Source organism: Toxotes jaculatrix, chromosome 16 (assembly GCF_017976425.1).
Source record: "Toxotes jaculatrix isolate fToxJac2 chromosome 16, fToxJac2.pri, whole genome shotgun sequence".
In the NCBI taxonomy this organism is placed as follows: Eukaryota; Metazoa; Chordata; class Actinopteri; family Toxotidae; genus Toxotes; species Toxotes jaculatrix.
The window spans coordinates 23,478,796-23,505,080 of record NC_054409.1 but is presented as its reverse complement, the minus strand read 5'-3'; the positions used below and the strand labels follow the sequence as shown (position 1 = coordinate 23,505,080).

The window sequence follows — 26,285 nt, the reverse complement described above, 5'->3', positions numbered from 1 at the left end:
GTGCAGAAACTGAAAAATAAAGTTTTTGTTATTAAAGTTATGTGTAATGTAGATTTTCTAAAACATGTTTTTAAAGTTTGCTATTGAAAAAAGTATTGTCCAGGAATCTGAAAATTTTTTAAGTATACCCAGCCCTATCAATAAAACGAATGCAGAGACATCACAGACAGCAGCAGTGGTAACAGCTCCTGCCTTTTCACTCAAAACAAATGTATTAACTCATAGAAACGTTTCCATGTCTGTATTTTTCTCTGCTTTAGTAGAAGCACATGCAGGAATAGAGGCCAGAAAAAGTGTCAGGACCTCAACTGTGTTATCAGGTTCATTCTATTAGCTGCACTAAAAGGGTAATAAGGCTTGCAGGCACGAGATTGAAGGAAGGAGACGTGATTTAAAGAAAGGGGGGAGGGTGGAGAACGAGGAGTTAACAGTGTTAATACAACAGCAGAACAGAAGAGGAGGAGCATGAGACACAGAAAGAAAGAAAAGATGTGCAGTGGGAGACTGGAAATAAAAAAAAAATGAAAGGGAGGCGATGTATCTGCCTCAGCCGGGGTGTCATCTCACCTGGGTTGCCGGGAGGGCCCTGGGGCAGAGCGTTGGTCAGATTGGTCAGCTCGCTGCCATGGTTACCGTCCTCCAAGGGGCAGACGTCCACGTTGTTCCACCTGCGAAGCTGTCGAAGCCAGAAACCTTTCTGCTCGGGTTTACAGTGGGGGTTCAACACAATGCACATCCACAGGGCCCCTGTACAAACACACACATTTACAGTAAAACACAAAAACACTCACACACTCTGCTCTTTTGTCCTGCAGCAAATTGGAGGAACATCAGTTTACAAACAAACAAACATAAAGACGATTCAGAAATGGTTTATAACCTTTAAAACACACTGCCACACCTGTGGGACGCTGAGGCCTGATTCTCTGAGTGCAAAGAAATTTAGGATCCACACATCACTGCAGCAGCACGGGTTCAGACCTGTGGCTCCAAAGTGTTTCCCACACAAAAGCTGCTGCTGCAGTCCTTGCTTTCCATTTTAATGCCAAAAAACTAACATTTCTATCATTTTTGTGCTTCTGTAACTTTGGTTCAGTGTCTCTTAAACTCATTCTGACATCGTGTGGGGTCCTTGATAATCTTACAGGCTTTTTAGGACTTGCTGACTGTGAAGCTGTGCCAGGGATCTTTGTATTTTGACAACACTTCAGAGCTGAGGTTCACAACACTTTGCAATTAGTTCTTTTGACAGAGCCAAGTAAACCAGCGAATAACTGAAAAAGTTAAAACATAAATTCACTAAATCTCAATCTGTCCAACACAAGAATTAGATTTCAGCACTTTAACCATGAACATTGACTTAAAATGATTTATTCATTCACAAAATTCTCAGAAGTGAGAGGAAATCAGCACATCCTCACGTTAGAGAAGCTGCAACCAGAGAACAGAGAAGTTTTGCTTTTTAAAAAAATGAAGTCAATTAAATAATCAGCTAATAGCTGCCAATTAATTTTCAATTGACTTGTTAATTAATCAGCTAATTGTGGCTGAGACTCCCTGCACTGCTGCCTTAAAACATGGAGACACTGGATACAGACTGGAGGATAAAGGCACAATGAGGGATATGCGAAGAGGTAAATAAAGGATGACAGATGACAAAATGAAACAGGAGAAGAAAAGAAAAGGAGGTGAAGTGAGAAAAGAAAAGGGAGGACACCGAGGAGAGGTGGGGAGGAAGTGAATGGAGGAGGGAGGGAGGCTGAAGATGGGGGGAGGGGACAGGAGGAGAGAGGCTTTATCCTCCGTCTCTTTGTTAAGGCTGCACCAAGGACAACAAGGAGGCGGAAAAATAGCAGAGAGACGAGTGACGAAACGCAGAGCAACGATCTCCAACAGAGCAGGAAAATAAAAACACAAACGGAGGGAAAACACCCTGAAATTTAACCTGCAGGCTAATTTATGATTTATCAAGTGGAAGATTTGTGATTTAACATTTAATACAACAGTTTCTGTTATGGATTTAAATGTCCAGGAGCAGACGAGTGCACAGCAGCAGGGACCCTGAGTCTGAGACCATGTCCTGGGTCCTTCACTCAAGAGTTTCAGTACAAGTTTACTGTAATTGTACAGAGTATTTCCAAAAAAAAAGCAACAACAACAACAACACAGAACGTTAATAAATATAAATCTATAACGTTAAACAGTTAAAAACATTTTTAAGGCTGTTGCCGTTGTTTTAAAGAAGCCGTGATTGAGTTCAGTTACAAATCACTTCCAATTCCTGTATTAAGACATAATAAGGCCACATACTGTAGAAGACACACACTCTCTCCCTAAAGCAGCCACAGTGTGTGATGTTGAATTTCATGTATCTGTGTGTGTGTGTTTGGTTTCACAAACCTAGTTCATCCCACAGCTGCCTGTACTTGTCAGTCATGGTGGTTCCCTGTTGCCTCCACAGCACCAGTCTGGGGTCGCCCATGAACTGCTCTGTGATCAGCGTTAACATGCGAGCTCCGTTGGAGTCCCTCATCTTCAGCATCTCTCTCACCTGCACGGGGGGGCATTGTGGGTAAACGTTACCGTACAGCATCCACAGTGCAGTGTGTGTGATATTTGCCGAGCTGAGGAATGTGTGTCGTCCTGCTTTGAGCACCGTTACCTTGCTGAACAGGAGGTTGAGCTGCTTCCCTGAGCCATGGTACCCGCCCTGGGAGAGAAAGAGCTTCACCTGTTCCTGAACTTGCTCCTCGTCCAGGTGCCAGCAGTTCTCATCGTCCACGCTGGCCCCCGCCGTCGGGTCTGGAGCTCCTGCGCCGAACAACGGAAATACATTCGACTTCATCACATCAATACAATATAATAAAAATCTGTAGAAACTTTGAGTAAATCTAGGCAATAAAAAAAGGCAGAGAATTATTACACAGCCCATGTCTTCAGAATAAAGTGAGCAATCTTTGCTTTTTTGTCAAAAATTCTGTTATGAATCTGAGCATAAAAAAGTTAAATGTAAAACTTCCAGCTGCCAAGGCAGAGAGGAGAATAAATGAATGTGTGGATCGTTTACTTTGACTCATTTGCTCATTCAGCACATTCTGCACAGAACATCCACATTTCAGTAAAACGTATGTTATGGTTTGATTGTAATCACTGATGCTTTAATGTGTGCACCACTTTAACGCTGCAGATACTGAGGCTGAGATTAATCCCCTCACGCGCTGCTGGGTAACTCGTCACGGACATGAATGTGCTGCGTCAGCATATAGTTCACCCGATGCATTACTGCATTAATGCAGCTCAAACACTGATCGATAACATAAACTCTGCAACAATGACGAGTCTGAATGAGTAAAGAACACAACCCACACTTTCAACACTTCCCGTTTGTCCCTGTGGAGGATTAAATCTGTAAGACTCATGTAAAATGGGTTCTGCTACGCTGCCACAGAGCACATGCAAACACAAACGACAACCTAAGGCACAGAACACAACCCCTGAGAGGCTGCAGAGCCAGTCTCCCTCTGACAGACGTGATGTTTACACGTATACAGTCGTTAAACTACTCTGCACAATCACGTTAAAGTGAGTGAATCACATGTTGCTAAAAGAAAACTGTGTATATGTAAACACGCTGGAATGAGGAATATTACAGGCAGTGAAACACAAAGTGAAGCATAACAACACAAGGTGCTACATGAAACCAAAAAAACGAAAAGAAAATCTAACAAAGTGGAACAAGTTCGACCACGAGGCACGTCCCAAAATCGTTTACTGCAAACACATCTGTGAAGAATCCAAACGTTATCAGGCGTTCAATAAAACACCAGAAGTATATGAACGTACATCGGTCACTCAGAGGGCCGCGTTACAGCGTGTGATGTCCTTTACACACAGTTATACATTAATCTGGGATTGATTTGTTTGTTTCAAGCCTTTAGGATACACTATGCTACACACTGTGTTGCTACATGGAACCTTTGTAACAGTCACTGGCGTATTTTGTGGTACTTTGTGGTGCTTAATGTTTCTGTAAAGCCAAAAACAGCTGTGGTTCAAAGACGGAACTTTTCCAAACTTCATACACTCCTTCAATGTGTGTGTGTGTGTGTGTGTGAGATCAAAGTGTTTCTCCTAAACAGCCTGTTTTTCCTGAGTCCTCTCCCAGGACGGCAGCCTGCAGCTGGATGTCCACTGGTGCGAGACGGAGGAAATCTAACACAGGTACCTGGATTTGTTTGTGTGTGTGTGTGTGTGTGTGTGTGTGTGTGTTTCTGTGCCTGTGTTCGTACACATTAAAGGGCCAGTTCAGCCTGTTCTTCCACTGAAATCACACATAATAGCTGTTATTCGACCCCCGGCTCCTCCAGAGAGCATCGAAGTGGCCTTTAACAAGATCCCGGGCCCCTAACCACTCCTGATGCTGCGCCATCAGTGTGTGAATGTGTGCGTGAATGGGTGAATGAGACAGACATTGAGCACCATGTTTATTCCAGAGCCTCCACTCACCGTGAACCTGGTTGATCTCCGAGTTCTGCGACAGTATCTCATCTGCCAGTTTCTGTGCGGTCGGCAGCACCTCGGTGTGATGCACCGTGATCAGGTACTGAACGAACTTCTGCAGCTGATCTCTGTTCATTTGGAAAAGAGTCTCTGAAATGGGCAGGCGCAGTTTGACCTGCTCGGGCTTCCGTACCCGGTACAGCGAGAGCGCCACAACGTGGGCGCAGTAGAAGATGTCCTTGTTGCCACAGCTGCACGTCACTGCCGTGATTTTGCAGCGGTCGAAGCTGACGCTCACGTTGCAGACGAGCTCGGGCTCCGAGGACGTGGCGGGTTCCCTGACTGTGCCGCTGAGGTGAAACCCTGCACAGAGACATGGAAACATTATCAGTGTTAATAACCTTTTAATTTAATAAACATAAGCATTGATTAACCTGGTCTAACTGATTTTCACAAGCTAAAAGTCAGAAGATCTCTTCCCAAAAGGGAACCGGAGCCAAAATGGAACCAGCCCTTAGAGCCCTGAGAACCCTGCAAAGTGCTGGCAGAGTGAAAACAGTAAAAGGAAGACAGAGAGAGGGAGAGAGAGGGGGGAGGATGGGTGAGAGGGCAGGGAGGCAGAGGGGCACAGAGACCCAAATATTCTCATTTCCTTTTCATTTCCCTTCCACAACACCTCCAGTGCTTACCTTACCCCGAACACCTCTCCCCCCGCTCTCAGGACTGACAGGATCATTTCACCACAGCAGAATCCTGCCAATGTACAGTGAACAGTGTGTGTGTGCGTGCGTGTGTGTGTGTGTGAGTGTGTGTGTGTGTTCGAGGAGAGTTCGAGACTTTAATTTGGACGTGACCTTAAACTCACCTCTTGAACTCACATTTCTTCTTGGTATTTGGGTTTGTGACACGAGAACAAGCCCTTCATACTGAACGCTCTCATTTTCCATTTTAACAAAGAACCCGTGACAGATATACAGACAGAAACAGCCGGGAAAAGTTTTACTGAAGTAAAAGTATTAATACCACACTATAAAAATACTCAAACGACAAATAAAAGGCCTGCATTTAAAATATTATTTAAGCAGAGGAACAAAAGTATTATAAAAAAATGTGCTGAAAGTACTAAAACTACACAATGTAGTAAAATGTCCCCGGTGTGTTGTACTATTATATATTATTACTCATACGTTAATGTTTAAGCAGGATTTTACTGTTGCAGTTGGTAGAAGTGACGGTAAATTTTAACTATTTAACACAAAGTAATGTAACTGATGAGTATTTTCATTATGGATCAGTCTCCAGACAGTTTTCCTGATGAACTGATCCATTGTTTAGTTTGTAAAAATTCAGAAAATACAGAGAAAAGGCAGAAATTTCTGATTCTCTCTGATTCAGTGAATAATCTTTTCAGCTCTGCGTGTGTTTTATATACAAAAATCTGAATCTGTAAATAAACCAGCGACTAAAGTTATCAGATAAAAGTAGAAGGACCTGGTAGGAGATCAAATAAAAAACATGAAGTATAAGTACGTCAGATCCTTGCTCATGTAGAGCATCTGAGTAAATGTACTTTCCACCACTGGAAAACACAGCAGCTGTTTGTGGGAACTGGGTTTAAATACTGTGTCAATCCAGAGGAGACGTGTTGGCAAAAGATGAGTGTGCAGCAGCGTCTTTATGACTAAAATCCTTCTGTGATTAGACGAAGCGGTATCAGTGTGTATCAGGCAGTATGTATGAGTTACAGGTTACCAGTTCTAACAGTGTAAACGTCTGTACTGCTTCAGTTCCACTGCAGGAAACACACTAACAAACTGATTCAAAGAAAGATGCTCAGTCATAAAACACTTCACACGAACTCCACAGGTCTGACGAAAGCACTTCTACATATGCTGAACTGAAAATAAAGGAGCGCGATGTTGCGTCTTGCATCACGTTGTCACGAAAACTGTACGTAACATGGCCGACTGTGAGGCCGAGGAGTCACGCCGCTCACACACAGGCAGATGACAGGCCATGATGCATCAGTGCTGCTCAGACCGATCTAAACACCGTGGGCTGCCAGTTTCTGCTTTCACAGCTATTAACATTCACAACCAATCTATAGAGCTTACAGGGGGTCACATACTTTCAGTACTGTAACTGTCATCAGTATTTATAACAGCTGTGTGTGTGTGTGAGGTGCTGATTTAACTGTGTGATCATTTGCAGGATGTAGTTTGTGCTGCTGTCGATCAGTGATATAAATGGAGTGGACAAAATAGCACGAACGCCTGACAGTGTTAATGCAACACGACCGAACAGCATCAGAAACTGCAGCCACAAACTCAACCTACGGCTACGATAAGAAGCCGAACATTAAAACCCTCATGGAGGAGGATTTATGGCAGAGCTGTGTTAGTTTTAGCTCTGCGTTCCTAATAAACTGGTGACTGGGTGAACATTTTCCCATGTTATGTAAAGTTCAATATGTGAAAAACACACATACATGTGCACAGAACACACACACACACACAGACACACACAGTGCGGAACGTCAGCTGGGAGATTTGATTTCCACTTCGCTCAAATGTTCTCACACATGTGACAACAGGCCGCGTAGCTGACACATATCGTCCCTGCAGCGTGGAACAAGGTTGTAAACAGAGTAGGTGTTTGTCTGCATATGTGGTGGAGCTCAGTGAGACCAAACTGAGCAAAAACAAAAGAGGCGGAAGGACCATGAGGCAATATCTGAGAGCGAAACCTGTGCAGAAACAGAGAAAATGGCGTTTCAGGTCCGACGGCTGCTTCTCCTGCTGAGCAGACACACGGCACAGAAACACACACACAGTGAATCACACTTCACACAACCACCAGTCCACATCCTGTCTTTTAAATACACAAACACACACTCAGAAATGCTCGGTGCTCTCCGTTACGCAGCCCTGCCCCAGTCATGCCTGGCCCACAGCTGAACTACTGACGTAACAGAAAGAGAGAGGGTGACTCGAGGAGGAGGAGGAGGAGGAGGAGGAGGCTGGAAAAATCGGTATGCCCTCAGCTGAGTGTGAGTGTGTGTGTGTGCACATGCTGTGTGTGCACATGCAGGAGTGTATGCTTGGCGGCGAGCCAAAGCCCTGAGCTCAGCATTCTGTAATGCACTTCCTCTCTCAGTGTGTCTGTGCTTCACAGCTTGCATAATACAGCTCTGCACACTGCATAGCAACCAAACTTAACTCCTTCACGCCCGACGCAGCGTCGCTTCAGGCAGGGGTGCAGCACCGTGGGCGTTACCAGCATCAAAACAACGCGATGACGCTCCGCTTCAGTATTACCAGCACACTGTGCTTAAATTTTCTACAATAAAACTGTGATCGTCGATTTGTCGTTTTCTGTATAAAATGTAAAAAATGGACATTTTAAGTTCCCATGTCCTCAGGTGACGTCTCACAATGTCCTGTTTTGTCCTGTTTACAAAAATCCTCACATTTAAGAAGCTGGAAGCAGCAATTATTTGGCAAAAGAACAGTTATTAGATTATCAGAAAAGCTGCTCATCACTTTTCCTGTCGAACAACTAATCAATTAATCGACTAATCACTGTGGCTCTGGTTTATAGGTATTTATAGTCTCCTGGGAACTGGCAATCACACACAAAAACAGTTTTATAACTAACCTTACAGCCTGCGACAGGCAAGAGAACATATTTAAGCCTTTAAATCTTTTTTTTTGGACCTTTTGTGTTTGTTCAGGAAACTACAGTCGTTGCTTTTCAGACTTTTCAGGACCTGCGGATTCACACTCGCCCGGAAACCAAGGTGCAACACTTCACTCCAATTAAGCCCGAGGTAGTTTCAACTTAAGACGTCTCTATAGGCTTCAGCGAGGAGGACGTGTCGGTGAGGAGGGGGGAAAAACAACGGGGGGGCTGTTTTTGTGGTTGAAAACAAGGCCGCGACGTTAGCCTGTGAAAGAGCAGTGGCTCAGCTCCCCACCGAGCTCGGCCCGAGGAGTCCTTCACGCCAGAGGCTGGGGCAGCATCGCCCTCTGAGACTGTGGCTGCAGGGGGTCATTCTCAGCTATGTGGCCAAAACCTTTATCTAACAGGAGTACCAGCACACAAAAGCCAGTTAGACCCACCCCCCCCCCCCCCCCCCCATTCCCAAATTACCCCCACTACCCCCCCAAATCCTCCTCCCTGCTTTACACACAAGCATACACACCAGTCAGCCATTCAGTCAGCTCAGCCTGCAAAGCTGGCCACTCAGGCGTAAGTGAGAGCCTCTCAGCCAAGGTGTGCTTTGTGTGTGTGAGTGCGTGTTGTGTGTGTGTGTGTTGTGTGTGTGTTGTGTGTGTACTTTCGATGACAATGGGGAACCTAATCTCTCACCCGTGGAGATGCAGAGCCACCTCTGGGGCTGCAGGAAGGAGAAGTAAACAACCAATCAATAGTCACGGTGCGCTGATTACCATCTGTCCTTAATGACTGGCTTCAGATCAGCTTCCCATTGCACTTAAAAAACTTTATGGTGCGGTTGTTGTTGTTTAATGATTCATGTGACTGCGGCGCTGCCACGATCAAAAGGAGCAAAACTGACTTTACTGAAACATATTTCTGGCCATTGACTGGATCGTTAAGACCTTTTCAATATCACAGAGAACACAGTTCACAAAGGCCAGAATAAAACCTACAGGCCTACGGGGCCCAGGGGGTCAGGGGGCCCCTGGACCAGAGCCTTTGTCTGAGGTGACTGTTAATGTACCTTGTTTGAAAGTCACAGACCTTAAACAGAGAGTTAAAAGGCTTCAGAAGACAGGCAAAACTATCCCAAAGAGACACAAAACAACCACAAAGAGGTCGAAAATGATTACAAGGAGACACAAAATGACCACAAAGAGACACAAAACGTCCACAAAGAGACACAAAACGTCCACAAAGAGATGGAAAACATCCACAAAGTGACCACAGAGTGAGGCTAACTGCCTCTACACTGCAATTTGCTTGTCTTCTCCATGGATCATCAGCTGGTAGCATGATATCATGAATGTAACTGTAAACTGTTTTTTGTCCATAAGACTCTTCTGAAGGGTTTTTCAGTTTAAAACGAGGATTTGAGTGAACTGGGTCAATCTCTGTCCTCAGCTTAAGCTCCTTATAGTATGGCCATACTAATCAATTCTATTTCTATTTTACATAATTTTTTTATGTTCTGTATAATTTCTGTAAATTTTTTTTGCTCCTTCCTCCAAACTTTTCTCCTGCTTTTGAAACCAAACTCTAGAAATAGCAAACTGCACTGAAATACTACAGGGAGGACGGAGTCTTCTGCGACCGAGTGGGCAGAAATTCCTCAGCACTGTCAGAAAAACAAGAGGCCGCCTTTACAACGCACGAGAAATTGCAAACGGTCTCGTCACTCAGACAAGAAAACGACTCCTCCAGCGAACACCACTGAAGCCGCTGTTTTACGGCGCCCATTTCGCCGTCCAATAAAACGAGACCTCGGCCGAAATTTGTGCCTTTTAATTGCTGCCATTCAGGCTCCGGCGGGGTCCGTCTGGCCTGTGGCGAGCTCTGGGAGGAAACTGGTCCCTGCACTCAGAGAATGACTCAATCTGCCAGTGAGAGCAAGGAGAGATGGGCCTTTTAACAGCCAGTACAGCAGCAGAAGCCTCTCAGTGGTTTTCATCAGAGCAGACGGCGATGGCAGCACATAAATTGATTTCTAAAACAACTATCAAAGCACTCAGAGATGCTGCACTGGCTACCACTGGCAAGATATATAATTAGAGCCTGGTGAAGGCAGGTGTCACATCAGACAGTCGTGTTTTCCAAAGTGGAAAAGGCTGAGTGAGTGCCGGCTGTGAATTAGAACTAAAGTACACGTCTAGGACTGAACGCTTATGTTCATTCACCATCACATGTGATAAGGAAAAGCATCAAATCGTCACATTTGAAAACATCAGCGGGTTACCCGAGCCTGAGGTGACACACGTTTGCATTGTCCAGCCGCAGAGTCCAGAAATACTGAATTTACAGTGACTCACATTTAACGAGCAGGAACCAGCAAATGTTTTGGACTTTTTGCTTAAAAAGTGACTAAAACGTTCATTTGATTGTCAGAGTAGCTGCTAATTAATTTTCTGCTGATAGAATAATTATTGCAGTGCTGTGAAAGCAGAGGTCAGGGCATCACACAGCCTCCTGCAGCTGACTGAGGCGATCTGAGCTGCCGCTGACAGCATCCACAGTACACTCAGCATAGATTTAACTGCCTTAAACTGTAATAATTAATTGTTTATTGTTTAATTAATTTAGTATGGATGGTTTCATGTTGTCAGAGCTGAGTTAGGAAGCGAGGAGCAGCTTAAACGGCAGCGTCCACAAACAGCCAGAGACGTGTGGTGAATAAAAAGCCTTCGTGTGTTTGTTTGAGGTCAGGCGTTCACACCTGCACAAAAACAGGAGGATTTTTATTTGATTTTATTTGAGGAAAGGCTCCATGAATTAATGAACACATACATGACAGAAACAGCAGCCTGTTGCCTGGATATTACATCCTGACTGTGCCCACGGTCCATGATCACTTTCAAACAACACAGCAGCAGAAACAAACAGCAGCACAGCTGCTGTAATGCTACAATACATGGTTAACATCCGTACGAAACATGACAAGACATCAATAAATCAAAGCTTTCTCACAACACAAAGGCTAAAGTCAGTTTGACGCTAAATTATTGAAAGTGTCTGGTTTGGAAAAGTCATCGTGACCTGATCTGTTTATCTGTGTTTCTTACATTGTCACTGGATCCATCAGCTGGGAGAAGTGTAGACAGGTACAGACGAATCACTGAATCGTTTCAGCCCATTTTTAACACGTGAATTCAGGGATTCAAAACTCAGGACCCCCACCTAAACACCTTCATCACGTCATTCCACACGGGTACGACTGTAGGTTTTGGGGGCCCCTGGAGTCCTGGGGCCCCGGCTTTGATGGACTGCTGAATCTAACAGATACAGAACATACATGTGACCACACTGTGCAGACACGTGGATTAACAGATTGACTTCACACACAGGAGCTTTGACACAGGCCCTGTCTCACTGACAGTCCACACAGCAGCACTGCTGGAAAGTAACTAAGTACATTTACTCAAGTGTTAAAGTACTTGTACTTTACTTGAGTAGTGTTATTTTATGTTACTTTATACTTATACTGCACATTTCAGAGGGGACAGTTTACTGCACAACAAATACTTTTGCTTTTGATACTTTCAGTTCATTTTGCTGATAATACTTTTACTTTCACATAATTCTGAATGCAGGGCAATGAAGTATTTTATTTTGTAGTACTTTTCCTAAAGTAAAGATTCTTCCACAGCGGGTACGATCACACATGAACAGGGCACAGTGTGCGTTAATAACGGAGTGAATCTGATTTCAAACTGAGCTGAGGATGTTTGGGACAAAGCTGAAAACAACCACCAGGCTTTCTGCTCCCTGAAAAACACCGGCTCGTCCGTGGAGGATCATGTGCAGACTAACACAAGCAATCTCACAAAGTTTTTACGTCATCGTGTCTTTGCTGAGACTAATAACGGCCATCAGAGGTTTGACAACAAGCTTCTAAAGGGACAGAGGAGGATTTTCCCTCCTTGTCTTTCCCTCGTTTAAAAGCATTTGTTTGAGTGCTGTCTGTTCCCGATGTGCTCAGTGAGAGTCATTTGTTTAGCCTCTGAGGACCATCAGCAGGCCAGCCAGTGCCTCTCCTCTCCAAATGCATTTGTTCCCATTTGTTTGTGCTCCTGAGATGCACCACAGAGAGTCTCCACAGACTGAGCTGCACTGCTGCCGCTAATGAGCCCAGGAATCCCATAAACAAAATAAAATAAAAGCTTCTGCTGTTTGCTTACATGTTGACCTGATTGTATTATATTCTCTGAACCATGTTCAACACAACGCTGAAAGCTGGAGTCTGTTAGCTTAGCTTAGCATAAAGACTGGAAACAGGGGGAAGCAGCTAGCCTCGCTCTGTCCAAGGGTGACAAAAACCCAGCTCTTCTAAAGCTCAGTGATTAGCACCTTACATCTTGTTCCCACGTTTCCAGCTTCATAGACAGCTTTATCAATTTTCTCAGCAGGAAAAGTATTTCACAAAATGTTCCTTTAAATAGCTGCGAGATGCTGATGAACAGCTGCTAAAGTCTGCAGCAACAGGATCCAAACAAAAAAAGGAAACAAAGATGAAGGTAAGCTCACCGCTCTAAATTATTCACATCTCGCCTTTGATCACGTCGATTTAGATACTGACCAAAATAACCAGAGAGGAAAAAGCTGGAGGAAAAAAAAAGCCGATGTGGGAACGGGCAGCACATCAGTGAAGCAGGCCAACAAAAGGCCGATGGGAGAAGCTCACTGTGGGAACAGCTTCGTTGGGAAGCGTTGGGTCTCTGAGTGGACGGAGTTAACTCGCAGTAACCTGAATGTTTCTCCAGCTCCTGTGGGAGAGCGGTGGTGCAACTCCAGCTGCTCTCTGCATTTTGTTTTCCCTTCAATGTCACAATCTCCCTCCACTGGATCACTTCATCTTCTGAGATGTCACAGTCTGTTCCCTGCCACAGCCTCAGTGCGACAACTTCACACACTCAGACCTACAGATGACTCACAAATCTCGGATGTCGCGGCGTCCGTGAACGCACAGACAGTAAGTTCCTGTTTGACCGCACGCCGTGATGGCGAATGACAAAAAAAAAAATAAGGGACAGAAACTAAAGGCCAGCTGTAATGCTGGAAAATACACACATCATCCCCAAATAAATAAATTAATAAACAAACACAAAAAATGAAAACCCTGCAGGACACAAGTGCAGTCTGCTAATCTGCATCTGTCCAAACACACACACACACACACACACACACACACACACACACACACACACACACACACACACACACACACACACACACACACACCTGCTGTAGACCGCAGTGCTCACCAATGTGACCTTTCACTTCTGACCTATCAGCAGTTGCTCCCTTGAGGTCACAGGCTGAAAACACCAGTGTGTGGTGTGTGTGTGTGGGTTACATGGGAGCGTGAGCATGTGGTGAAGCTACCAGAAACTTCTATCACGTCTAAGAATCATCGTCTGAGTTTGCACGTGTATGTGTTCGCTGCCTTTTTTAAAAATCTTTGGGAACATTTGCAGCCTCTGAACTCACAGAACGTCACAGAAGCAAAGCCACAAACAGCGACTGCACAGTAAAAAAATCAGCTTACAGCAGCCGCAGTACTGAAAACCAAACACATCTGACTGGGCCAACCCTTTCCAGTAAGGCTATTTTCATATCTCACCATTCACACGCTATGTTTGCATACATATAAATATAAGACCAGAGATGTCATGAAGAGAGAACCAAGAAGGTACACTTCCTTAATGCTGTTGTACTGAAGTCAATGAAGACTCTTGGTTCTGATCTTCAAATGTGGCTTAACCAAACCAACCTGTGAAATAAAACCCTCCTTCAACAACGCTGATTCATGTTGGACAGTTTTTTTTTAAAGCAGAGATGAGTGGGCAGGTGCAGTGGTCTGGTAACCTCACCTCATTCTAACTTATCTATTTATCTAATCTTTTTTTTTTCACTTTTCAAACTCGCCGTCTCTCGGCTCGTCTCACATCTCGCTCACTCTGGATAAACAGAAAGCTTAACACAACTTTTTTTAGCCCCACACATGCGTTTTATACTCCTCGAAACCTGTACACAGTTCAAACCGTCATAACGTCACAGTTCACTGCCATGTTTTCTGTTTCCGCTGGTCGGATGGCATCTCAGAGAAGGTTCCTCAAAAACACGCAGGTTTCCTTCAGCGCTCAAAGAAAATAAGCCAGCCTTTAAGAATGTGGTCGCGATGAGGGCTGAGACTAACGATTACTCACTGATCAATCGTCCGACTATTGTCGCAATTCATTGTTTAGTCTATAAAACTCTCAGAAACAGAGAAAAATGTCCATCACGTTACTGTGGCGACGTCGTGAAATGTCTCGCTTTGTTCGATTAATTGTCCAGAAAAGCAGCAAATTCTGTTTGAGATTTGAGAACCTGAAACTACTGGTACTATTATTACTTTTATCAGTTATCAGTATAGTTCCAGTTACTCTCCTTTTGACTGAACTGCTGCAGCTCTGATCTAAAGTAGCGTGTTGTTAGTCAAACGACAACACAGCATTTTAGTACATCCACGTAGCTGCTTCCCAGCAGTGACAGATATCATGTTTATTCACCACTTGTGTGAGAAAGGCGGATTAATATCTGTCGATCTGAGCTGCCAGCGACTGTAATCATGATCGTAGCTCGCGTTTTGCGTGTGCGAAGCTCTCAGTCACGGGGAGGAAGGACAGAAACCGTGAGGCGACATGACGAATCCCATCACAGCTGAACAGGAAAGCACCTCCAGCTGGTAAATGAGACGCAGGGAGGAAAAGAGCTGGTTGGTTTAGACAGGAATAGACAGATAATGCGAGGCAGCGGAGAGCAAAACGAACTGTGCCGCCCAAACAAAGAGCGAGCCGATCGATCAGGGGGAGGGCTGAGGGAGGACTGAACATTACTGTAGCGCTGTTTGTCTTCTAGTCCAGTCGGACCTGCTGTTTAAGCAGACTGACTCCTTTCACAGAAACGTTGAGCAAGCTGCATTGTCTGTTTAGCCTAAATATAAAGGAGGTTGAGGGTGTGTAAATCTGGTTTGATGCAGTGCCATGATAAGGTGTGACCTGCATCCTGTTTTGACAGCGAGGGGCCCCTCCTCCCGGGGCGACGCTGTAGCAAAGCGTTCTTTCCTCTTACAGGCACGACGTTATGACGTTACGCTGACAGTTAAACGGCTGCTCTCAGCCGGACGGAGACAAAGACGCCGCCTGGGTATGTTGTTGGATCAGTTGTTCGAGACACACACATGTAAAAACACACACACAGAACACACACACACTCACTCAGCTCGATTGGATTGTCGACAGTTTGACAAAAGCCTGGAATTTTTCAGTTGTCAGTGATTCATCGAGAAAATATTTGGCAGATTCAGTCGAACTTCAGAGATTAACATTTCACATTAAAATCACATGATAAGCTCATTAAACACAATGCACTTTTAAACCAACAGATTCCAACCTTGTTCTCGTGTGACCCCTTTAAAAAGAAACCAGGGGCCACGTTTACATCTGTTCCACCACAGAGACATGTCCCCTCTAAACTTATCACATGGTTTAATCTAAATAACCCAAAGTGGTTAAAAAAATCTAATGTTTCACAAAAAAGCAAAAGATTAGAGAAAAACCTCAAAGCCTTCGTCCCCCATTAATCATCTCATGACCCATCAAACTCATCCTCTGACCCGTCTGAGGGGCCCCAACCCGTGGGTTGGGGAGAATGTTGTGCAAGGCTCATTAAAATATTATAAGTAATTACACATCACTCATAGAACAAGTAATTACATTACTAATTGATAAATTATTAATTACACAGTCTCAAAGTCCCTGTAGCCGAGCCATATCCAGGACCAGTCTGCCCAGTGAACACACCAAAGACCAAACTGTCCCTGTAAATCCCTGATCAGTAAATGTAATGTAGCATCAGTGCGAGCGCTCTGACTTTGAAAGCCGGGCTTGAAACTTCCTCCATCCTCAGCATTTTCTAACCCCATCACTTTAACTCAGCCACACACACTCATCTGATCACCCTCCTCCCTTCCCTCGCCGCCCCTTCCTGCTTTAAACTGCATTAAAGCCCAGTCGATACGGTTCTCAAGTGCATCCCGCACTGACTCATCTTTAACAGATGCAAACAATGACTCAACTTGTAGGCGCATGCCAGGCATACCCCATATGTGTGGAAACATACCGGATGAGTTTGCAGGGCTTGTGAGAGCATGTGTCATCTCAGAGGTGTGTGTGTGTGTGTGTGTGTGTGTGTGTGTTTTACAGAACAACTGGTTCTCTGACAGAAACTGACAGTTAAGCAGAATCATACGTGGTTATAATTAGATTGATTACCGTATCGTGTGCTGATTATTCTCATGATTAAAGGGGCGTTATTACTCGGATTTAAAAAAAAAAATGTCTCTTTACTCGTCACAGAGAGTTTGACTCAACGTGTGAAACTGTCTTCTGTGGCTCTGGAGTGAGGGTAGTCTGAAAAACAATGGTTTCTGAAGTCCTGTTCGTTTTTCCGACAGACAATGTTACGTCACTTACAGTAGAAAGGAAAAATGAACCAGGAAACGTATGGTTCGCTCATCTGGACTCATGTTTGTGTCCACCTGTCCAGCGTTCCCTCTCTTTTAGCTCTGTTTTTGGTCTCTACCAGCTCCTGGGGGAAAATATCGATGACGCTCCACTACGTTCACCAGCCGCTCTCTGACTGCGTCTGTTGTTTCAGTACTAATGACGACAATGGAGGATGTTTTCATGTGCGGTAACAAAGTTGTGCAACGGTTTGCCTGGAAGTCTTTAGACAATCGATACAGGATCAAATAGTTTCAGGATATGTCTCAGAACCTGGTTTTACTTGTCTTAACTCCAACACGCTGTGCCTGTTGAAGCTTCAAGGCACTCGCCAAAAAGCAGCAGGTTATCTGTGAGTCAGGCAGCAATGCTGGAGGTTGGGGAAAGGCCTGCAGCGACAGTTGGACCAGGAGAACAAGATCATTTGCTTGTTGTTACAGATACAGACATCAGTGCAAAAGGTGGAGCATGCAAAGGGGAAGAATAATAAACTGAAACCAGACTGGAGATCCCTGAGTAACAAGCAGGAGGCAGGAAGCGAATGGTTATAGGTCCCGTGGCAAAGACTGAGGGGGAAATCTGCATGTGCTGGCTCGCAGTCAGTGGGTTTACATTATGTGACACACAGGCTGGGTGTACTGGGTGAATTTGGCTAAACAAACACGATGACGATTTCTCTTCCTGGGCCAAAGAGGACACTGAGGGCAGATGGCAGGAGCCTTATCTGGCAGAGGGAAACGTGTTGTGTTTAAGGTCAAAGTTAAGGTTGAACTCTCTCCGCGCTTCAGGCCTCCGTGGTGCTTCACTCTGAACGTTGACTCGAGATGTTTTTCCCCCGTTTTCAACAAGCCAACATGGTCATGCACTTTTAGCAACTTAAGTCATTTCTCCTTGCTAATGTTATCCCACGTTTACGTCACACTGGAGTTACCGTAATTACCACTTTCCCACTTGTAAATAGCGTTCACATCACATCAACATCCAGGTCGTAATTTTCCTGAAAGCTCCAGCAGTATATCCGACAACAGGAACACATACATGTTATATACCTGCTATGGGGTGTGTGTTTCTGTTGTCTGAGGAGAGGACAGAGGAGAGGAGCATCCGTCTTCATTAAACATGCCCCTGGCTGTGAGCTATAAGGTAACAGCCTCTGATGGATGGCACCTTTAAGTTCCCATTAAAAGGTAAGCATTGCTCATAAGCAGCCTCTGATTAACACTCAGGCTGGCAGAGGTGAGCCGCCTGCTCTGCAAAGACAAAAGCTCGGGCGCCACTCAGCGCTGCCCCTTCAGCAAACACTTATTTTCATTTCCTCTCTCTCTCTGTGTGCGACTACGGCCTCGTTCTCATGAGAATCGGAGAACAGGACATTTGGCGGCGATGACCTCAGAAAATCGTGAGCAGTGCTAATACGCTGCATTATAAAATGCTCGCAGCACTTCACCTGTTAACTGAAGTGCTCTGTTTGCAGAGCTGTGGAGGTCTGAAGGGCGCTGCTCTTCAGAGACCACCCCATGAGGCCCAGAGTTCCCGTGAGGCGAGGACAGCAGCAGGCTTTGACTTGCTGAGACAGTGCAGGCTTTAATAAAACTCCCCAAACGCCCACGAGAGACGAGAACTCTGAGAGGCAAAGGTGAATCTGGAGCTGAAACGATTAGTCAATTAATCACTTAAGTCACTCAACAGCAAAATAATCAGCAAGTATTTTTTTAACGGATTAATCATCGTAAGTCAAAAATGTCAAACATTCCCACGCTACAACTTCTTCTTCTTTTGTGATTTTACTCAGACAAAATAAGCAAATTAAAGACTTTTTTAACATGTTTCCTGAGTTCTCGTTTTATGCGATCAACATAAGACAAAGGAAACAGCAAATCCTCTCAACTGGAGACGCTGGAACAAGGTAATGCACTAAAAGTTCTTCTTGATTATCAAAACAGTTCCACAGTAATTTTACAAACTATTAATCAACAAAATAAGGAGCAGATTAATGGACAATGAAAATAATGGGGAGGTGCAGCCCGAGGTGTTTCCACAGCAGTTGTTGTTGTTGTTGTGTGCGTGTCGGACAAGCTACGTGCCAATGAGAACAAAACAGGATTTATCGAGTCGATTCAGGGCAGGTGGAGGTAAACTGGTTCCTCCCCTCCTCCATCCGCCTCTCTGCTCCGCCGCCTCTCCTCTCCCTCCAGCTGAAGGTTAATGATGAAGGGATACGGCAGAGGAATACAGATCAGGGAGACGTGGATGGATGTGGACAGAGTGCTAAACCATTCAGGAGCAGCTGCGGTGAGAGACCATCAGTAAATTTAACTAGTAAACAACCTTTAAAGGATAAGGTTGGTGATTTTTTATATTCATTTTTTGTTATTGTCAACAAATCCAACAGTGAATTTACCCGACTAACAAGCATTGTGTGCGTCTCAAAGCCTGATAGGTCTCATTCCACTGAGCCAGAGAGCGCCATTGTTTCCAAAAACACATCAGTGATCCACACTGTTGCACTGTGACATGTTCCTTCATCACCATTAGGACTGTAACTAATGATTATCAATAAATCTGCAGATTGAAAATAGTAAAAAAAAAATGCCATTCACACAAAAACGAGCTTCTCAGAAACAGTCCCACTCACACCGTCCTGCTGCGCCAAATGTGGATTAATCCACCGCTGAAAATAGTCCACCTAATGAACTATTTCTTCCTGCTTTTTAAAAACAATGAAACCAGATATTCGTGACCCATTTATAAAGATTTACATCTTCAGCAGGAGCAGATGGGTTTCTGGGAGCTGAGAGCCACAGACGGTGTGGGGACGACAGGAAAAAATATTTTTAATTTTTTCATGATATTTTTGAAAAAATGAAAAAATACAGAATAACAACAGCCTTATCATTTAAAAGCCTTTCCCTCCGCTGAAAAATGAAACTTGTTATAAAAAGCTTAAGCCGTGTGTGTGTGTATATTTCTATCCATGTGGACTCAGAAATGAAAACTTTAGCCACATTCCTCGTGGTGTCTGACACTGACCTGGAAAATACCTGGGCAGAACTCCAAGACTTTGACCAGCAACAACAGCAGGAAAACTGACTGACTCGGTTGTAGGACATTAACATTTACTGTCTCTGTTACCGTCACTATGGCTCTTTTTTAAAAATTTTATACACAGTGTGGTCAATGCAGTGTAAAACCACACTTCAAAGCGGCAGCGTTTGCCAGCGGCTGGCCTCACGCAGGCACTCGTTTCACGGCATGCGCCCGATGTTGCGCCAATAAAAATCGATCTTGCAGAGCAGAAGCATATTAAGGTGCGGCGCATACATCGTTAATGCTGACCAACAGCCTAAAAGCCTGAGCGCTGGCGTATATGTGCACGTGCACACATACACCAGCAGAGTGGCAAGATCCAATTCATTGATTCTTCATAAAATTGCAGATGAGAGAGCGAGCCAGCAGTAATCAGTGTATACAAGACGCCTGAGGCATCATGTAAGCATCAATGTGTTTGTGTGTGTGTGTGAGATAGCACAAATTAGTGCCTTGATATGCCTAGCTCCAGTTTAATTCAAAGCAGCGTGCTGAATTTAGCCGCTGTTGTATCAAAATATCAGAGATTTAGTAAAAGCTGCCTATATGGACAGAGGATCTTCATGTTGGTTTCTCACAGAACTGTGATGTTTTCTTGATTAATCAAATGTAAAATCTTAAAATCTACGTGGCGTCTATGTGTGGCTCTTTGCCGTGTTTCAGGCGTCTACAAGTTGTTACCAGCTACACAAAGAAGGGAGAGAGAAAGGTCCAAAAACCTTCTTCTTCATCTTCTCGTGACCCTTTGGAGGCGCCCGGGCCCCTGGGCTGAGATCCAATGGACTAAAATACTGAGCTGTATATAAAGTAGTTCAAACTAGCTCCACCTCAAGCAGTAAAAGGTCACTTACACCCCGATAAATTAAAATTAATCTGATGATATCAAATATAATATCAGTCACAGGGGACATTTTACCACAGAAGTAGTACTTTTACTTTGGATACCTATAAGTACATTTATCCTCATAGTTCTCTACTTCTTATTTAGATAATATTTTGAATGGAGAATCGCTGTATTAGGACTTTTACTTAAGGATCTGACTATTTCTTCCACCTCCACAAATCAGGACGATGTGACGACGCTAACACTCGTCTCAGGACACTGCACCTCATCAGGTGATCACCGAGCCAGAACGTCCTTTGCAGGGCAGAACGGGTAAAGTTTTGACTGGACTCTGGTTGGTTTTATTCCAGCGATGACAAAAAGTGCACCGGTGAGATTTCACTGTGTGCTGACACTACGCCGTGAACCAAACCCGACCTAACATCTAAGCACAGAAACAGGCCGGAGCGCTTCTTAAATATCACAGGATGAAATGTGAGGAAAACTACAGACACACACGATCGTGGTGGACGCGGTGCCAGAGTCCACAGACTGCAGTGACAGCAGACGAGCACTCCCCATCAGCCCTCTGTCTACGAAGCAACAGGCCGGTGACAGACTTGAGCACAGAGTCTCAAATTCTGCACTAAAGTGCACAAAATGACAACGAAATTTCTGAGAGCAGCAGAACACACACACACACACACACACACCCACACACAATCCTCTAAATCAAAACTTAAAAAAAGAAAAAGATCAGCGCTGATGTTTCAGCGACCTTTGACCTTACACAGCAGATGGAAGAACATCGATAAAGGTTCAGACGAGGAGAGGAAGGCGTCTGAAGTGTATGAACTTCACCGCATGAAAGTGCAAGCAGGTTAAATATGACCTAATGACTGGGTAGCATGGTTAACAAACACATTACAGCCTGTGTTTCAAACCATGTATAGAAACCATGTATTTACTTGCTTAGGTAAATGTAACGGTGTACATTGGTTTGCATCTGATTTTTTCTCCTCTCTGTTTTAAAGTTGTTTTGGCTGAGAAAGTGCAGCTTCTCCCTCTGAAATAACCGTGCTCAGTGCACATAAACACCGCAGCCTATACTTCAACACGTCTCTGAAGCCTGCACGTCAGCTCAAACCCGTACGTCAACATATACGGTGCGACACCGGGTCATGTTTACGGCCATGAAACCGTCCGTGTCCAGGAGGCAGCGACCATCGAGGGCTCGATAAAAACTACTGATGTCAATCAGAAACAGTTGGCCTTTGTCTAGGCCCTGTTAGTGCCACAGTTAAAGTCAAATTTCAAAAATGTTCCTGCATCACTAGACGCTTGTCTCACATCCAGGAAATCTTATTGTGAAATGCTGTTTTTAGCCATGTTAGTGAGACGGCTGTAGGGGTGGGTCGGACGATCCACCGCTTTGATCCAGATCGAAATATTTCACCAACCGTTTCATGGATTGCCATTAAATTCTACACAAACATTCATCATCTCCAGAGGATGAATCCTAACGACTTTGGTGATGTGTCAGGTTTCTTCATGGCATTTCCTCGTACTTCTGACACAGAGTCATCCTGGTTAAAAACTCTTATGTCATTATCATTAAATTAAAACAGTTATAAAATGCTCTGTTTTAGTGCCTGTGGATCTTTTCCCTTTTAGATTTACTGTCTTTTGATTTTCTTCTGTAACGTCGCAGCTCCAGTTACTGTTTCTGCACACAGGATGTATTTCTGCCTCCAGACCCCCGAGTGCAAACTGAAGCTGCTTCTCTGCATGAGACTCACTGCAAAGTGACTTCACACCAGACGAGCTGGTCTTCCTCTGTGGCTTTAAAAACTACCATGGAGGATGTTGAATCGGTTTCAATAAGGCGCCATTTGTCTTGTTTAGTGAGAATCTAGTTTGATTCTGCTTCTTACTGACACATTTTCATTTTGAACCCATACTGGTTGCACCTTTAAGTTCCCTCATTTTTCTTCCCCTCCTGTTTTATCAGCTCAGAATATTTTACTGCATCAGCTTTTAGATTTGATTGAATATACAAATTAAAAACAGTAAATTTTAATCTCACTTTATGCATCAATCAGTAAAAGCCTTTAAATTTTATGTGTAAGTGCCTCGACTTTGGCTTTACCACTTTCAATTAGAAGCTCAATGAAATGTTAAGGCCAATTAAACCACTGATGGTAAACACAGCAACAATTAATGACCAGTGATGAAGGAATTATTTCTGTTTCACCACCACCAGAAATACAAGACTGCACATTCTTCAAATTTCTTCTATCGGTCTTAACAAAAGTCAGAAACCCCTGAAATATAGAGTTGAAAATCATGTGAGACAAAGAAAAGAAGCAAATTCTCACATTTAAAAAGCTGGAAACATCAAATTATTCAAAAACGACTTAAAAGCCGACTCATCGGCTCATTGGTGCAGCTCTAGACTCTTTAATTAATGTTTTAGTATTAAACTGCCTACGGCCAAAAGTGTATTTGGAGCAGCAGCGTGCTTCGGTTATTTCTTTGGTGCTGGCGGAAAAGCTTCGTCCAGCTCGCAACACAACAACATCGCCACAAACTACGATATTGGCTTCAACCGGGGAATAAAGAAGCCCTCGAGTCCAAACACGAGAAGCTGCAGTATTTTCTCTTGTAAAGAAAAAAAAATGGCTTCCTTTATCTTTTCGCTGATTAACAGTGGGGGTTTGCTGTGGAGGGTCCACACAGCAAATGTGTGCCAATTCATTTCCTCAAGGTCTGCTGCGAGAAAACCTCCCTGCTCCGGTACAGCCCACACGTGGGGAGATTACATCTTTTATTTATCACTTCTTGGCTCTATTTTTCCAGCAAATTCCAGGCTGGGGTGCAATCAGCCAAGAAACCCTCCCTATGTGTGTGTGTGCACTACTGTTATTCCTCTTTGTAAGCATGCATATCGAGAACCCCCCCCCACATACACACACCCCCGCCTCACTCTGTGGAATAACAACCCAGATTCAGTTTCTTCCCTACAGAAACATTTCCCAATATGTGGGAATATATAGGCCTCTCGCTTTGGCAGGACAGAGGCCGGTGTGTGTTGTGAGTGTGTATTCCCTGTGGCCCTTCAGTGAGTACACAAAGAGCACATGAACCTCCTGCATTTAAAAGTGTGTGTGTGTGTGTGTGTGTGTGTGTGGGGGGGGGGGGGGGGGGGGGGGGTAGGTCATGCAGAAATTCAAGTGTTCAGATTGCATTACAATTCAAATTAACCATGCAGAGTAATGGGATTACAGTCCTTCCTCTCTGAGAAGGTGTCCCCGAATCTCGTGATCTCACAGGTGACAGACAGCAACACAATCAAAGACTCCCGGCTGACCACGCCGCGATAAAGGCTGTGAACTGAAGACCGTCTTCATTAAAGTGAGCTATCTCTTCAATTCAACACCACGTCTGCTCCTCTCACGGCCAGGAGCACTCTGTCGTCTTTTTTTTTTTCTTTTTCAATTATAGATACGCACAAAAAAACCCAAACCAATTGGCCGTAGACTGGTGTGAATCGTGGCCCATTTAAAAGAATCGTTGTGCTCAATACGCTTCCTCCTTCCAAATCTCTTCTACTTAACAAGGGAGTGAAAAGGTGCTTTTGTTTGCCTTCCTTTTGGAGGCAACAGGAAGCTTGAAAGACACAAATGAACATGAAAATAGGAACAAAGTGCCAAACTCACAATAGGAATGCTGGGTATTTGATATGTGTGCTGGGTGATTCAAATCTCAAAAAAGGGGCTGTGCTCTTTAAAGCACGTCAGAAAAAAGAGAAAGAAAAAAAATGCACCTGAATGACTGATGACATAAAATCAAAGGTTGCAGAGTCACGGTGGAGGAAAGTTGTCATGTACAAGCAACTGTCGTTTCAGCACACTGTTCCTGTTTCACTCCGAAAAACAAATAAATAAATAAACCCACGCCTCCTTTCAGTGGACTATAAACATGAAAATATGCAAAAAAAAAAAAAAAAAAATGTGCCAGTAATAACATGCTGCTGCTCCACTGGATCTAAATATACAACAACAACAATGTGAGGCTGCATGTTTGACTTCTTTCCAATTCAGTAGTTCACATTTATTAGCTCCTCTTTGCAGAACAGCGAACGCACAATGCATCTGCTGATCAAACTCCTGTGTCGGCTGACAAACGCACAATGTGCACACAAGTATTATTCAACAGCATCTCAACTGTGCCACACAGAACAGCTCATTCAAATGTAATGTGTGTCAGTTGAGACCCAGCCCAACGCTCAGCACTTCCCTTATTACTCAATAGTTTTATGTAATCATTTTAAACTGATTTTTAAAGGTCACCCAGTGTTTTAGTGGCTTCTGGGTTTACTGAATGTGACAGTTCCAGCAAGAAATTGTGAGATTAAATAGAAAAACTGAGCTTCAGTGTCTCCAAATTCTTATTTTAAGTCATGTGAGGTCAACCAGTTGGATTTAACCTCAGGTTTAAAGACATATTAAGTAGTTTTATGTGTTTCCTGATGCTGCAGCAGCATGCCCAACTCATGACCTGACCCCAGACCAGCTTCAAAAATCTTTGGGACTTCAGTGTCAGAGATGGACATGGATGGATTTCACATTACTGCCTGTAAACCAGCAGCAGACAGCAGATATAGGCACTTATCTTTATTCTGTTAACGTTTCTCAGTGTCAGAGTCTGGTGGCGTGGAGATGTGGGGATTCCTTGTTTTTTGTTCAAGCCACAGCTTGATTTTTCAAAGCAATTAGCGGATTCTGAGGCTTTGTAGTTACCCTGCATTTCACACTCAAACTGCCCCGAGAAAAACAGGATTTAAATGCCCCAGTCACACATCCCATTCATGCACCCAGCAGATTTAAAGCCCCATTGTAGCCTCTCTGTGTCTGTCGCTTCACCCTTTGTTGTCAAAGCCTGTCACTTTATCTGCCTACATTATTCTGGTCATTCACATCAATGACATTTAATATAGGCCGTGTTGTTGTTTGCTGGGTTATTAATCGCCGTGTATGGTTGTATTTGTACTCGATATGCCCGGTCCCATCACATCACTCACCGACTTGCAGTACGTTGTCCACGCAGCCGCTCTCCAGCAGACCGATGCCCCGTCGGAACGGCAGCCGCGTGTCGTCGCCGCTGTCCCCGCTACTCCCGATCTCCTCTCCGCCCGTGTTGAACGACGAGTACATACAGATCTCCCGTTCGCTCCTCGGGAAAGACCAGTACACGATCCGTCTCTGAACGGGCTCCGGGATCCGCTCGAAACGCTCCTCTACCCTTTGAAACGGCCACTTTTCCGCGACTTTCCTCGCCGCGATGTCCAGAAGAGACTCCGGGCTCTGGGTTTTGCTCGATTCGCCCTGGGTGGCTGCCGAGCCGCCGCACGGCGCCCACGCGGCCCGCTGGCCTTGCCTACATGTTGCATTGTAGCCCGGTCTACAGCAGAGCCGCTTGGCTGGGGGCTGCTGTACGCGCTCCGCCATGATAGCTCCGCTTTAACGGCGACGGAGGAAGTCAACGCACCATATGAACGGGATAGGGAAGGGAAAACGGTTACCCACGGCTTGATTGTTGGCCGTGTATGG

General features: G+C 44.5%; 1 protein-coding gene across 2 annotated transcripts in view; it reads right to left on the bottom strand.

The window, feature by feature from the left end:
• The window catches only part of zswim6 (zinc finger, SWIM-type containing 6), a 49,504-nt gene extending 23,219 nt beyond the window's left edge, over positions 1-26,285 (bottom strand). For both annotated transcript variants that reach the window (XM_041058898.1, XM_041058897.1), the window contains exons 1-5: positions 25,757-26,285; positions 4,507-4,863; positions 2,663-2,811; positions 2,401-2,551; positions 568-747 (exon numbers count right to left, since the gene is read on the bottom strand). In XM_041058898.1, the coding sequence (XP_040914832.1) occupies positions 568-747; positions 2,401-2,551; positions 2,663-2,811; positions 4,507-4,863; positions 25,757-26,183 (1,264 nt within the window). In that variant the 5' untranslated portion in view covers positions 26,184-26,285. The remainder of the gene's footprint in view (positions 1-567; positions 748-2,400; positions 2,552-2,662; positions 2,812-4,506; positions 4,864-25,756) is intronic.